General features: G+C 43.0%; 1 protein-coding gene across 4 annotated transcripts in view; it reads left to right on the forward strand.

Moving 5' to 3' along the window:
• Positions 1–4971, forward strand: part of LOC148431490 (uncharacterized) — a 38389-nt gene extending 33418 nt beyond the window's left edge. For 3 of the 4 annotated variants that reach the window (XM_088465992.1, XM_088465991.1, XM_088465993.1), the window contains one exon: positions 2583–4971. In XM_088465992.1, the coding sequence (XP_088322118.1) occupies positions 2602–3840 (1239 nt within the window). In that variant the 5' untranslated portion in view covers positions 2583–2601 and the 3' untranslated portion in view covers positions 3841–4971. The remainder of the gene's footprint in view (positions 1–2582) is intronic. The other variant, XR_015877088.1, reaches the window with a different exon arrangement.
• The last annotated feature ends 8320 nt before the right edge of the window (positions 4972–13291 follow it).

The raw sequence follows: 13291 nt of genomic DNA on the forward strand, positions 1-13291 counted from the left end.
ATAAACACAGCAATTTTGTGACTGAAACTAAGATGGCCGCTGAGCATAACAAGATGGTGGCGGGGACAGGACGGTCACTCACGGGAGACCATAAGGGACAATGGGCGGCTAGGAATTGATCAATAGTATACAGTGTGTTTGATTGAAGCTCGATATGCAAATAAGCGACTACAAGGATGGGGCATGCAAAGGCAATGGGATATTAAACACAGCAATTTTGCGACTGAAACTAAAATGGCCGCTGAGCAAAACAAGATGGCGGCGGGGACGGACGGTCACTCACGGGAGACTATGAGGGACAACGGGTGGCTAAGAATCAATCAATGGTATACAGTGTGTTTAATTGAAGCTCGATATGCAAATAAGTGACTACGGGGATGGGGCATGCTGAGGCAGCGGGACATTAAACACAGCAATATTGTGACTGAAACTAAGATGGCCACTGAGCAAAACAAGATGGCGGCAGGGACAGGATGGTCACTCACAGGAGACAAAACAAAGCAAAATGACCATGAACCATGCATACTGTACAGTACCGTACTGTAGTAAGCTACTTACAGTACCAGCGGGTTGATACACTGTATGAAACAGCTGTAGAAGTTCAGGGTACAGCAACAAAGGTGACTCGGTAGTCAGGCAGAGTTACAGTAGATCACGATAATGAGCAGCAACAACAGCAACTCGTAAGTCAGGCAGGGTTGCAGACAGTAGTATCCCAAAGGTTCGTACTGATGATACGAGCAGCAAGTCCGTATGGTTAAGAAACAGATTCACGGTGTGGATCGGTAGGCCGGTCTGAGATGCTATTATACTACCAGAGACAAAAGAATTCCTTCCCGCTGAAAATCTGGCCGCTGATTGGTGTATTTGAAAAATGCACTTCCTTGTGGTCCAATGGCATGGCAGAGTTTCGGCGGCAAGGTTTTCTTTGTCTCTGGTAGCATAAAAGAGCGTCTCAGACCGGACTAGCTATTCACACAGTGAATCTGCTACTTAACTGTATGGACTTGCTGCTCGGATTGCCTCATCGGCACGTATCAACAGTACGAACCCTTGAGATACTACTACTATCTGCAATGCTGCCTGACTTCTAAGTCACTGTTGTTGCTGCTCATTACCGTGATCTACCTCTGCAACTGTGCCTGACTTCCGAGTCACCTTTGTTGCTGTACCCTGAGCTTCTACGGCTGTTTCCTACAGTATCAACCCGCTGGTACTGTAAGTACGGTAGCTTGCTATGTTATAGTTCATGGTCATTTTGCTGTTTGCTGTGTTAGACGCCGATTTGCGTAGCGGGTTTCAATGCATACGGTACCGTTTTGTTTTGCTCTTAGTTTCAGTCGCAAAATTGCTGTGTTTAATATCCCGCTGCCTCGGTATGCCCCATCCTTCACCCATCCCCGTAGATGCTTATTTGTGTATGGAGTAACTATCACACACACCGATCGTTTCCTAGACTCCTGCTGCCCCTCATAGGCTCCCGTGAGTGACCGTCCTGTCCCCACCACCATCTTGTTTTTCTCAGCAGCCATCTTAGTTTCAGTCGCAATATTGCTGTGTTTAACGTCCCGCTGCCTCGGTATGCCCCGTCCTTCACCCATCCCTGTAGATGCTTATTTGCACATATTATACCTACAGTACTGTATCATTGCATTATTGCACCACTTTGCACATTTAACTTTTACACTAATGGTTCTAAAGGTACTGTACACACTAAGTTTTGATTTATGTTATAAAAATAGCACATTTGGTGCTCTACTTTACAGTACTGTACTGTATATCAGTTCAGATATTCACACATTTTATTACTGATGAGCTGACACCTACCATACAGTACAGTACTGTACAGTATATAATTAGGGAGTGTTTGTTAGACACCTGTATTATTTATCATATTTATTATCTTGTGCCTCTATACAATCTCACAATATTGGTTAGTGCTTTAACAGTTGGCGCTGTAATCTCCTATATTTACCTGTATATACTGTATAACACATGCACAGTGTTAGGAGACAGTGAAAAGAGATACTGTAAGGTACAGTACTTTACCAACCAATCAGCTCCCAAATGTAATTATTCAAATGCAACGTTGAAAAATTAAAGTTGGGAACTGATTGGTTGGTGCAGTACTGTACGGTACCTTACAGTACCGTATCTCTTTTCACTGTCTCCTAACACTGCTTAGTACTGTGTACAGTACTGTACCGTACAGTATGAACTACAGTATATTTGATTGAATCTACGGTATATTTACTGTTGAAAAAAAACGGTTGAAATGACCAGGTTAAATGTAAGGTCAAAGTGACCCTTTCACACAGTAAAAATCTGATCAGCAAATTGCTGCACTAAGTACAGTAAAGTGCTTTACTGTAAATGCTACAGTACTGTAATTTGCTTTTCTGTGTGATAGGGTTATTACTGGAGTTGTATAGAGTACAGTAGCAGCACATTCTTGAAAGTGCAGTATGAGTACTATAATTGTTTACAGTGTTGTAATGTGAAACATTTACTGTATACAGTACATGTATTTACAGTATTTTACTTAACATTGTATTTAGTGTCTTTATACTTGTGTATTTCAGAGTGCACTGAACTGTCAAAATGGTGAAGAGCAAAGGTTTTTACAACACCGGAAACTCATCTTGCCCACTTCCAATGACCAAAAGGCTGAGTGCACTAGTCCCACAACTGTCTACAAGCAAACCTTCCAAGAAGAAAACAGATAAGGAAAATTTACAGGTACCTCTTCTAGTCAAGGCAAGGAAGAATGCAAAGCCCAAGAACAACTCTTTGCAAGTGGACATTGGAGAAAATGGACCAGGGAACTTTGAGCAACCCAAGAACGTCCAGAACCAGGAGCAAACACCAGTGGTTTATGGACTCGAAGAATTGGACACCTTTGAGCCTCTTGTTGAAGATGTATCCCACTCACCAACTTGTCGAAAACTGTCATTCCAAGAAGATAATGCATGCACATGTAGCTGTGCTAGGATGGTGAGAGACCTCGTGGGAAAAGTTGGTCAACTGGAAGCGAAAATTGACAAATTGAAAGAAGAGCTGAAGGAAGGGCTGAAGGACACCATTGCAGAAGCAATGAAAGAAGCAATCCAGCAAAGTAAAGAAGAATGGCAAGAGGCCGCTGCCCAGAGTACCAGGAAGAGACATGACCAGGCAATCCAGTATGAAATGGTCACACTGGATGAATTTGAGCCTGAGGATAATGACGACGATTTCAACTTGGAGACTGACCCATCCTTCCACTTGCTAGATATGGCCAATACAGTGGCATCAGAGCACTTGGACATGACACCAGTGCCATCATGCAGCCTGCCTCAGTGGGAGAGTACACCAGTGGCATCATATTGCCTGCCTGAATGGTCAGTTGAAGAATCGAGGATCAACAATGCAAGCATGCCTGTACTTTCACCAGGAACGCCTGTCATGTCGAGCACCCCAGCACCACTGACTGTATTTGGAACACCCTTACCGGATATACCACTGGCTGTGATCAACGTTGACAAGGACAATGAAATTTACAAAGCTGTCAATTGTGAGATGCATCAATATGTGCAAGCAATATTTCAGGAACACGTGCCCTACGACCTGTATTGCAATTGGACCAAGCGGGTGAACATTGATGGAAGTCGGAAGAAAGTGCATATCCCCAACAATTTAAGAGAAGATATCCTCTCAAGATGCCGGACAAGATTCAGGATTGGAAAAGAAGAACTTACCCGGATAAAGGACACGCTGAATGGGGTGCTGTGCATGCAAAGGAAACATGCATGGAGGACAGTCACGCATACAAGTACAGATCTTCAATCAACAAACACGACTTGAAGGGACTTGTCAGAAGACAGGAAGACCCGGTGCCGCCGCTGGCCAGAACGTGGCAGCGGCAGAAGAAGCTGAGGACAGGAGAGGACTAAAGGGGTGGAAAGCAGAAGAGCTAAAGAAGTTCCCCCCCTCAAAGCCTCTTCCACCATAACAGATAGGCCCTATGTAAGGCCAACGGAACATTAAACCCAACCTACAGTAGACCAACAGGTCTGAAGAGAGGAAGACCCATGTAAATAGAGAAGCGGAGGACAGGAGAGGACTACAGAGGTGGAACGCAAAAGAGCTAAAGAAGTTCCCCCCCCTCAAAGCCTCTTCCACCATAACAGATAGGCCCTATGTGAGGCCAACGGAACATTAAACCCAACCTACAGTAGACCAACAGGTCTGAAGAGAGGAAGACCCATGTAAATAGAGAAGCGGAGGACAGGAGAGGACTACAGGGGTGAAAAGCAAAAGAGCTAAAGAAGTTCCACCCCTCAAAGCCTCTTCCACCATAACAGGTACTGGTAGGCCCTCTGTGAGGCCAAATGTACTGTACATTAATATTGTAGTTTGTTAGGCTGGTGAGATACAGTAGGGCTGATATTAATGTTACAGTAGATTAGTGTGACACTATTAGAGCAGGAAAGGGCCTTGTATGGCATATTCTCTCTCCTACAGGGACCTCTGTGTGGGATTGAGCGGGACGAAGAAAAAGAGTATCTCCAGTGAGTACTGTATGTACCGTACCTGTGTGTCTATCTTTTACTGTCTGTTCATCTCTGCCTATCCTCCTTTCTTCAGGGCGTACAGTAGACCTTGCACTCCTATGCAAGGTAGAGTCTGCTTCTGGTATAGGTGAAACTCTGGATCTGAGGCCAAAAGTGCCCGAGATGATTTTAACTTAAAAGCCTAATGTCTTTGTGTAGTCCTCGGTCCAGTAGGGCGTATCGGTCGGCATTGAGGAAGGACTGTTCTCACGTCATCTCTTTCCTCCTAGGTACTGTACAGTAGTCATGTCCGTGTCCAGCTTGGAACTCCTGGACATGCCAGCAGCAGAAGAAAGAAGCGGGGGACAGTAGAGGACTACAGGGGTGGAAAGCTAAAGAAGTTCCCCCCCCTCTGTACAGCATGTTACTGTAGGTTAAATAAAAATTGTCATTCATTTATAAAATTGGTGTTTGTACTGTATGTAATTCAGTCTTTAAGTGCGCCTGAGACACAACACGTGCATCTGTCATTAAAAAGGTACAAAAAGTCAATAACACACAGATGCAGGGGCACATCTTCCTATTGGCCAGGATTTCACTCACCAGGGGCGCGCCAGCCGATGGGGGTTGCCGCCCACAGTCATATACTGTACAGTATCCCTGTTGCCCATCCCAGTGATTTCACAGCTGCCTGGCACTTACAGTAGTATACTGTACAGTAGACATACTGTACTGTACACACTGAGGGCCGTTTTCAATTTTGGAGTCTATTTACTTTTTTTAGCCAGTCTCATCTTTTCACTCCAAGGGGTCTATTTACTGTACTAAGCAGTGTTAGGAGACAGAGTGAAAAGTGATAAAAAAGTAATAAGGTGTCAGTCAATCAGCTCCCAACTGTCATTTTTCAAACACAGCCTGTGAGATGATAGTTGGGAGCAGATTGGTTGGCACTTTTTCACCCATTGGAGCGAAAAGACGTGATCGGCTAAAAAAAAGTTTCACCGATTACATCATTTCGCCAGGCGTAAAATTATCGCTGTATTCAATTTGAAAGCTTTTCCACCTACCGTAGGTGGGAAGTCAATGCAATGTACAGTAAGACAGTACAGTATGTGAAAAAGTTTCACCTACTGTATGAATAGCAGGCAGAAAAAATTGGTGAATTGGGGTGCAACGTTGCGGGAAGCCTTCAACATGCAGCCTTAAGACAGTCCCCTAAAGGTACTGTAAACTGCATAATTAAAAAAAAAACAGTCAGAACACCCCAAAAATTCACTTTCATTTTGGGGGCGGAAGAAAAAAAATAGGGGGGAAAAGTTAAACATGTAGGGGTAGAAGTTACTGTATTGTATGTTGCCCATCAGATTCTACTTCTCATTTATCTACAGTAGCACATTCTAGAAGATAATACCTGGAATCTGATTGGTTGCTATGGGCAACATCACTTCTTAATAGAACTCCCATCTTAGTACATTTTATATATTAGGGGGTAAATTTACTGAGTTTAGTAAGGGTTGGATAACAATACAGAACAAAAGTAGCGAAGAATTAAAAAAAAAAAAAATGCGCTACATGGGTATGGATCTGGGCATGCGCCTGAGATACGATGACGTACAGTATTGTAGGACACACTCAAGCCAGGTGCAACCTTGGTATTGCAGGCGGCTGTAGTGTAATGGTAAATAATCAAGCCAATACATTACGTTGCCTATACAACCCTTTTGCGGGTTCGAAACTTGAAAGGTTACACTTTTTATTTTTTATTATTATTACACAGTTAAGGTTACACTTTTTTGTCATAAAGTACTGTGGCATAGAAATAGCAGAATTTATGGATCATGTACTGTATTAAACTAAAATTACCATATACAGTATATATTTTAAAGGTCTCAAACCAGCGGGACAAGAAAATGGTAGATGCAGTAGGGCTAGGCATTAGCCCCCTAAACTACTGCATCTACTGTACTGTAGTTCCTAGGGTCATGGAATCACAATGTCTACCGTAAGTCCGGGACAGTGCCGACAGTATTGTACTTACTATAATACAGACAACTGGGCATGCGCAATGCTATGAGACTCAATACGCCACAGTGTAGCGCGCAACTAGCAATGCGGTATATGGTGTACCGTATGGAGCAACAAACTACAGTACTGTAGCTGGGCACATCTACAGTACATATAGTATAATATATTGAGTTTTGTAAGGGTTAGATAACAATACTGAACTACAGTACTATAGTGAACGTTTTAAAAAATAAATAATCAAGGTCTCGAACAGAAGGAGAGAAGTGTAAGCAAGACGGATCACCTAACCCTTTGCTAAACAAGTCTCTCCTGGTAAGAATTGCATCTGTCCTCTGCAGTACTTTATGTGACATCTACAGTACCATACAATGAAGTACTCAGGCGTCTGTAGCGTAGAGGAAAGCAATCGAACTTTTACATTGCAGACATCTGTACAACCCGGTTCGAAGCCTGGAAGGTTAAACTTTTTTTTTTCTTTTTTTTATTATTATTAGACAGTCAAGGTTACACTTTTTATTTTTAATATTATTATTACACAGTCAGTGTGTAATACGGAGATCCCACTTTCACTGTGTGAATCATGACCCGTTACTGTATGATCTTCCATACTGTATGCCATGGCATAGCGCTACAAGGGTATGGCTATGGCACAGCACCACTGGTAATGCATTGCAACCCCGCCACTGGGCACGCGCCAGAGATCCTATTTGTACCGTAACCCCTCAGAACTGGCTATAAGTCACCACAGTGCCAACTGCAATTTTGCGGTTTAAACACAGAGTCAGTTTGTAATGCAGAGACCTCTCTCTCAAACAGAGTCAACTATCAGTTACTGAACTCATTAAATCACTAAAGTTTCCAAGTCTGGGACAGCTGACGCAAGTTTGCGCTTTAGAGCACAGTCAGTTTGTAATACAGAGACTTCCCTCCAAACAAAGCCCACTACTGTAGCACTTTCTGAAGTCATGAAATTACTATTGTGTATACTGTAAGTCTCGGACAGTGCAGAATGGCACAAGTGTGAAAATTCAACAGTACTGTAGCAATACAGACAACTGGGCATGCGCCATGGCATAGCGCTACTTGGTTTATGGCTTGGCTACACTGGACATGCGGCACACATTCCATTGTCATTGCAACCCATCCACTGGGCATGCGCTGACATTGACGCAATTTTGCAGTTTAAACGAACAGTCAGTTTGTAATACAGAGACCACTCTCTTTAACAGAGCCCATTACCACTTGATGGTAAAAAAAAATCACTATAATGTCCACGTCTGGGTCAGCGCCGGCATTGATGCAAGTTTGCATTCTAAGGTACAGTACTGTATGTACAGTAATAAAAATCCAATTCTCGCTGTTTGACTCCCGAAGCACTGGGCATGCGCTCCACATATACTGTATTGAATGCTGAATATTTTAAGTGAAGATTTTAAAAATAATTAAAAAAAACATACAGGATTTTCAAGGTCTCGAACCCACAGAACAAGAGGGGAGAAGCAATGAGACTAGGCATTAGACCGCTAGGCCACACGCTTCACCCATTACTAGAGTTCTGTAGTTTGTAAAGTAATGAAATCACTACAATGTCTAAGTCTGGGACAGTGCCGACAGTATTTACATTTGCGCAAGTACGTAAGTATGATTTCAACTGCACAGTCAGTGGGTAATACAGAGCTTAATGATTTCAAACTTTATTAGACATTCTTCTTCTTCTACCGCTTTATTATACCGTACATTCCTGATTCCATGTGGAAAATGCTGTAATACTGTATAGTGTACCGAATCACCGCTTCTGTCAACCAATCATCGGGCGGTGAAACAGAACATACCGTACGGTACATTGGAAATCACACGCATGCGCTATGTAGTTTAGGAAAAGTGACACCTGGTGGGCAAAATGTTGTATTACACGTAATGAAATCAGACGCATGCGCTATGTAGTTTTGGAAAAGTGACATCTGGTGGGCAAAAAGTTGTATTACACGTAATGACTTTTTTCATTACTAAACTTTCTTTGTGGCGTGACTCATGGCGTGGTGTGTGGCACGCCATGCATGGCGTGAGAGATAACACTGTGATGCCACGTTATAGCTGGGCAGATCTGTAGCTACACTAGCTTGGTTGGTCCATTAGCATTTGAATACAGATGTAGCTAGCTCTCACAATACATGCGTCCAAGTGCCTTCTGGGCATGAGCTTCTTGCAGACTTAATACCTAACTCAATAAGGTTCACACCATCCCCCAAGGGTTTCAGTTGACCAAGATTTAGCCACTCCTAGGTGATGGGAGGATGGGGAAAATAGCATCTCACTCAGGCACTCAGGAGGCAGTACACTCTCATAGGAACAGATAGCTGAGTAAACACCCTTACTCTGCTACAGCAAGACCAGCATAAAGATGCAGCTTCAATCACCAGGAGGCCTGGAGATTTATCCTCTCAATCTATGCTAAGCAGGGCCATAACTAAGGTAGTCCGATCTGTGCCATGGCACAGGGCACCGCAGGGCAGGGGGCGCTGTTTGTGCCTGTCAATTTTCCTGTTTATTATCATTCTTACTTGTAGCTTTCTCTTCTTTTATTCTCAGCATTTCCCGGCTGCCCCAGGAGTACCCCTATCTCTGCCCTGACCCTTTCCCATGAGGCCATGGCCCTTTTTCAGGTGCACTATCTTATGTCCCTATTTAAAAAAATGAGGGGGGAGGGCACCAAAGCTTTCTCGGGCACAGGGCACCAAAAAGTCTAGTCACGGCTCTTATGCCAAGTATAAAACTATATAGAAATATATACAATGGATTAACTACATACTGTAGCTTTGGTTAAATATGTGTAAGTCTGTGTTAACATGCAGTAGATGTTATAGTATTTTTGTGGTGTTTTGTGGGCAGCATACAGTAAAGTGATTCATAGTGGAGTTTTTGTCTATTCATATATTAGTTTTAAATATGGATGGCTGGCTGTAGTGTACATACAGTATATATTGTTGATGGTTAGATGTGGTTATTTCAGTTTGATGTCAACTGGTGACTGGTTTGTTGAAGGAGAATGGCGACTGGCTTGTGCTTCTCCCTTTGGTGATAAGGCTTTGAACTATATGCTTGATTCAATACAGGTTGTGAATGACTTTTATTGTGATCATAGTTATAATAATATGGCTGCCACCATGTGGTTTAAACAAAGGGATTCCATGTGCTTATCTCCCCTCCCCCCATTGAACCATGTGCTAAACAATAGCCCAGCCTAGTGAATGCTGGCTGTATTCTGGTAGGATTGTGAGGTCGGTGTAAATTGATATTGTTAAACATTGGAATCAGCTTATGTTCTGCATTCTGGAATACTATACAGTATAATGCAATGTTTACCTGAAGATATCACACAGTTGTGGTGTGTGAGAATGGTGTCCCTTATACCAAAAATAGCTTTAAGGTGAAATGAGTTTCACATTTCACTAATAGATATTGTATCTGCCAGAGCATTAAGGTCTATTTCCCCTATTACTGTGTTTTGTTAGCAATCAGCATACAATATCTAATTTGCATATTTATAATAGTAGTTTGGTGTAATGAAAGAGGTGGATGGATATGTGAATTACTGGATGCATTACATTGGTATTACAGAGCTATAGCGTCATGGGAGTTTCAAACTGGGGTTTATCTTTGTACCATGAGGTTTGGACAAAACAACAAAGAACATCCCCCACACAGAACTTACACACTCATCTCCCACCATGCTTTCTAACAACTATCTTGGTTTTCTCTCTCTCTCTCTCTCTCTCTCTCTAATCATCTATGTATATTTTGTATTGTATTTTGAATAATATTGTGAAGTTCAAATACTGTTTTATGATATACCTTATGTATGTGGACTTTATGAGCATAGATTTGATTATATGAATACACTTTTACTTTAATACATCTGGTGTGCAATGTTTTATTGAAACTAAGTTATCCTAATGATTCAGAGGTATAAGATTCCTGGGCACACTTTGCGAGTTAAGATTTTACTTATGATCTGTTAGTGAATGATAAAAATAGAATATTTGCTTCAGACATATGAGATTAAAACAAGAAACTGTAGTTACAAACAAACAAAAGAAGGAAGAAAAACCCACAAACTCTCTAACATAGGCTATACGTTTATAGTTATAATTATTGTTCCTATTTACTCTACTGCAATTTATTGTATTTATTTTATTTCCCTTTACACATGCTTCCTGCCCCACTATGTTTGATACTAAGCATTTGCTATATTCCCCACCAAAAGGAGCATCTATATGATACCTACTCTTTCCATGACAGACCCGACCCCGTTACAGGTAAAGGTCAACCACCCTTAACTACCACCCCCATATCCCATCATAATGTTTATATTTTTGTTTACTCCTACCCTATTCTTTCTAACCATCAGTCAGTGCATGTCCTATTATCTTTTTTCTATTCTAACACATATTACACACTATTAAACTGAAGATTCTTACCCTTAATGTTAACGGTCTCAACTCCCTTACGAAACGTGCCATAGCAATTCAATATTTTTCCATATGCAACCCTGACATCATTATGCTGCAAGAGACTCATCTCAAAGACCTGCACCCTTCTCTAGCCTGCAAATGATATACCCACATCTATTACTTTTCGATGTTGGCTAAACACCAGGGTACCACTATCATGCTCCACTGCGATCTTCCTATCATTGTTCAAGACTCCATTTCTGATGCCCAAGGCCGATCTCTTATTCTAACAGGAACTTATAACCAAGTTCCAATTATACTAGCCTCTGTTTATGCCCCACATGTGCTGCAGGATTCTCTATACTTCACCTATTTTAATCACCTTGCTCAACTCCCCCATCTGCCCCGCAGGCCAGTACAATTGTGCAGAACTAGGGCTGCAGCAGCGCTGTCTGTGTACTATGCCTGACAGTCGGGAAAGTTCCCCCGTCTACCTCCTGGCTGTCAGTGTCAGGCTGTGGCACAGTAAAGTTAGCCTGAGAAGGGGCCGGCTTATACAGACGGGGCCATCAGGGGGGTTCAGGAGTTACAACTGTTTAGGACAGGGGCAGATGGAGTGTGGCCGTGGGTGTAAACTACAAACTGCTTAGCTGGGATCATTAGTGACTGCAGAAGGGCCGGATTATGATGGAAGAACCTGCCCTGGGAAATCCCTCTCACAGACTTGCCTACCAGATCAGCATCACTTCCTTGGCTCTGCAGTAGCCCTGCCCCCAGCTCTCTTCTCTTCCTTCCTCTGCTTTCATTGGCATGGCACAGAAGAAGGCTGGCACTGTAGTTGCAGAGCACACCACACCACAGAGGTACTCCCTTTCCTTTGCAGTCTCTCTCTGTCCCTGTCTTTCTTGCAGTCTCTCTCACTGTTACTGTCTCCTCTGCAATCTGTTTCACTGTCCCTTTCTCCCCTGCAATCTGTCTCACCATCACCTTCTCCCCTGCAGTCTCTCTCACTGTCCCTTTCCTTTGCAGTCTCTCTCTGTCCCTGTTTCCCCTGCAGTCTCTCTCACTGACTCTTTCTCCTCTGCAATCTGTTTCACTGTCCCTTTCTCCCCTGCAATCTGTCTCACTTTCACCTTCTCGCCTGCAGTCTCTCTCACTGTCCCTTTCTCTCCTGCAGTCTCTTTCACTGTCCCTTTCTCCCCTGCAGTCTCCCTCACTGTCCCTTTCTCCCCTGCAGTCTCCCTTACTGTCCCTTTCTCCCCTGCAGTCTGTCGCTGTCGCTTTCTCCCCTGCAGTCTGTCTCTCTGTCCCTTTCTCCCCTGCAGTCTGTCTCTCTGTCCCTTTCTCCCCTGCAGTCTGTCTCACTGTCACTTTCTCCCCTGCAGTATCTCCCCCTGTCCCCTTATCCCCTGCCGTCTCTCACTGTACCTTTTTCCCTTGCCGTCTCTCTCACTGTCCCATTCTCCCCTCCATCTCTTATACCCCCAGACCAAGTGGGTTTCATCCCAAATAGACAAGCTGCAGACTATACAAGATGACTAATTAACCTTATTCATATTGCACAACAATGGTCTTTGTCAACCCTGGTGGTGGCTCTTGATGCAGAAAAGGCCTTTGACAGGGTCACCTGGCCTTTCATGCATCAAACAATATATGGGTTCACGGGTGCATTCTATAAGGGTATCACATCTTTATACCATAACCCTTCAGCATCTGTGCTAGTTAATGATTTGTCTTCTGATCTCTTTACCATAGAAAATGGCACTCGCCAGGTTTGCCCCCTATCCTCTCTTTTGTTTGCCTTAGTGATGGAACCATTGGCTGCTAGAATTAGACTCAATCCTACTATCTCAGGCATCACTGTCAGACACACAGATCACAAAATAGCACTATATGCAGATGATGTGATACTAACTTTGACTACTCCCTGATAATCTCTTCCTAGTTTGTTTTGTTGAATCGTAAATAAACCTTTAGTACATTCCTGCCTATAAACCTCTAAGATTCACCTGCCTAGAACCTCTAAGACAAAACCTGCCTATACCTTCTAAAACCACAAGATGTCGCTAATTAGCGCTGTGTTTAATTATACCATTAATAAAACTCTAAGACAGTTGAATAGCGGTCCAATGCACTAAAGATTATTATTCAGGTAAAAGTACAGATGTTACCACGCTATGGTCTAACAATGAGTGCAAAATAAATTGTACAAACATTAGATCATAAGGTGCAGTCAATACATACACGTGCGCTCTGGGACCAGATACCGGCATCAAGATTGAGACC

The sequence above is a fragment of the Taudactylus pleione genome, unplaced genomic scaffold, assembly GCF_031769625.1.
Source record: "Taudactylus pleione unplaced genomic scaffold, aTauple2 ptg002243l, whole genome shotgun sequence".
In the NCBI taxonomy this organism is placed as follows: domain Eukaryota; kingdom Metazoa; phylum Chordata; class Amphibia; order Anura; family Myobatrachidae; genus Taudactylus; species Taudactylus pleione.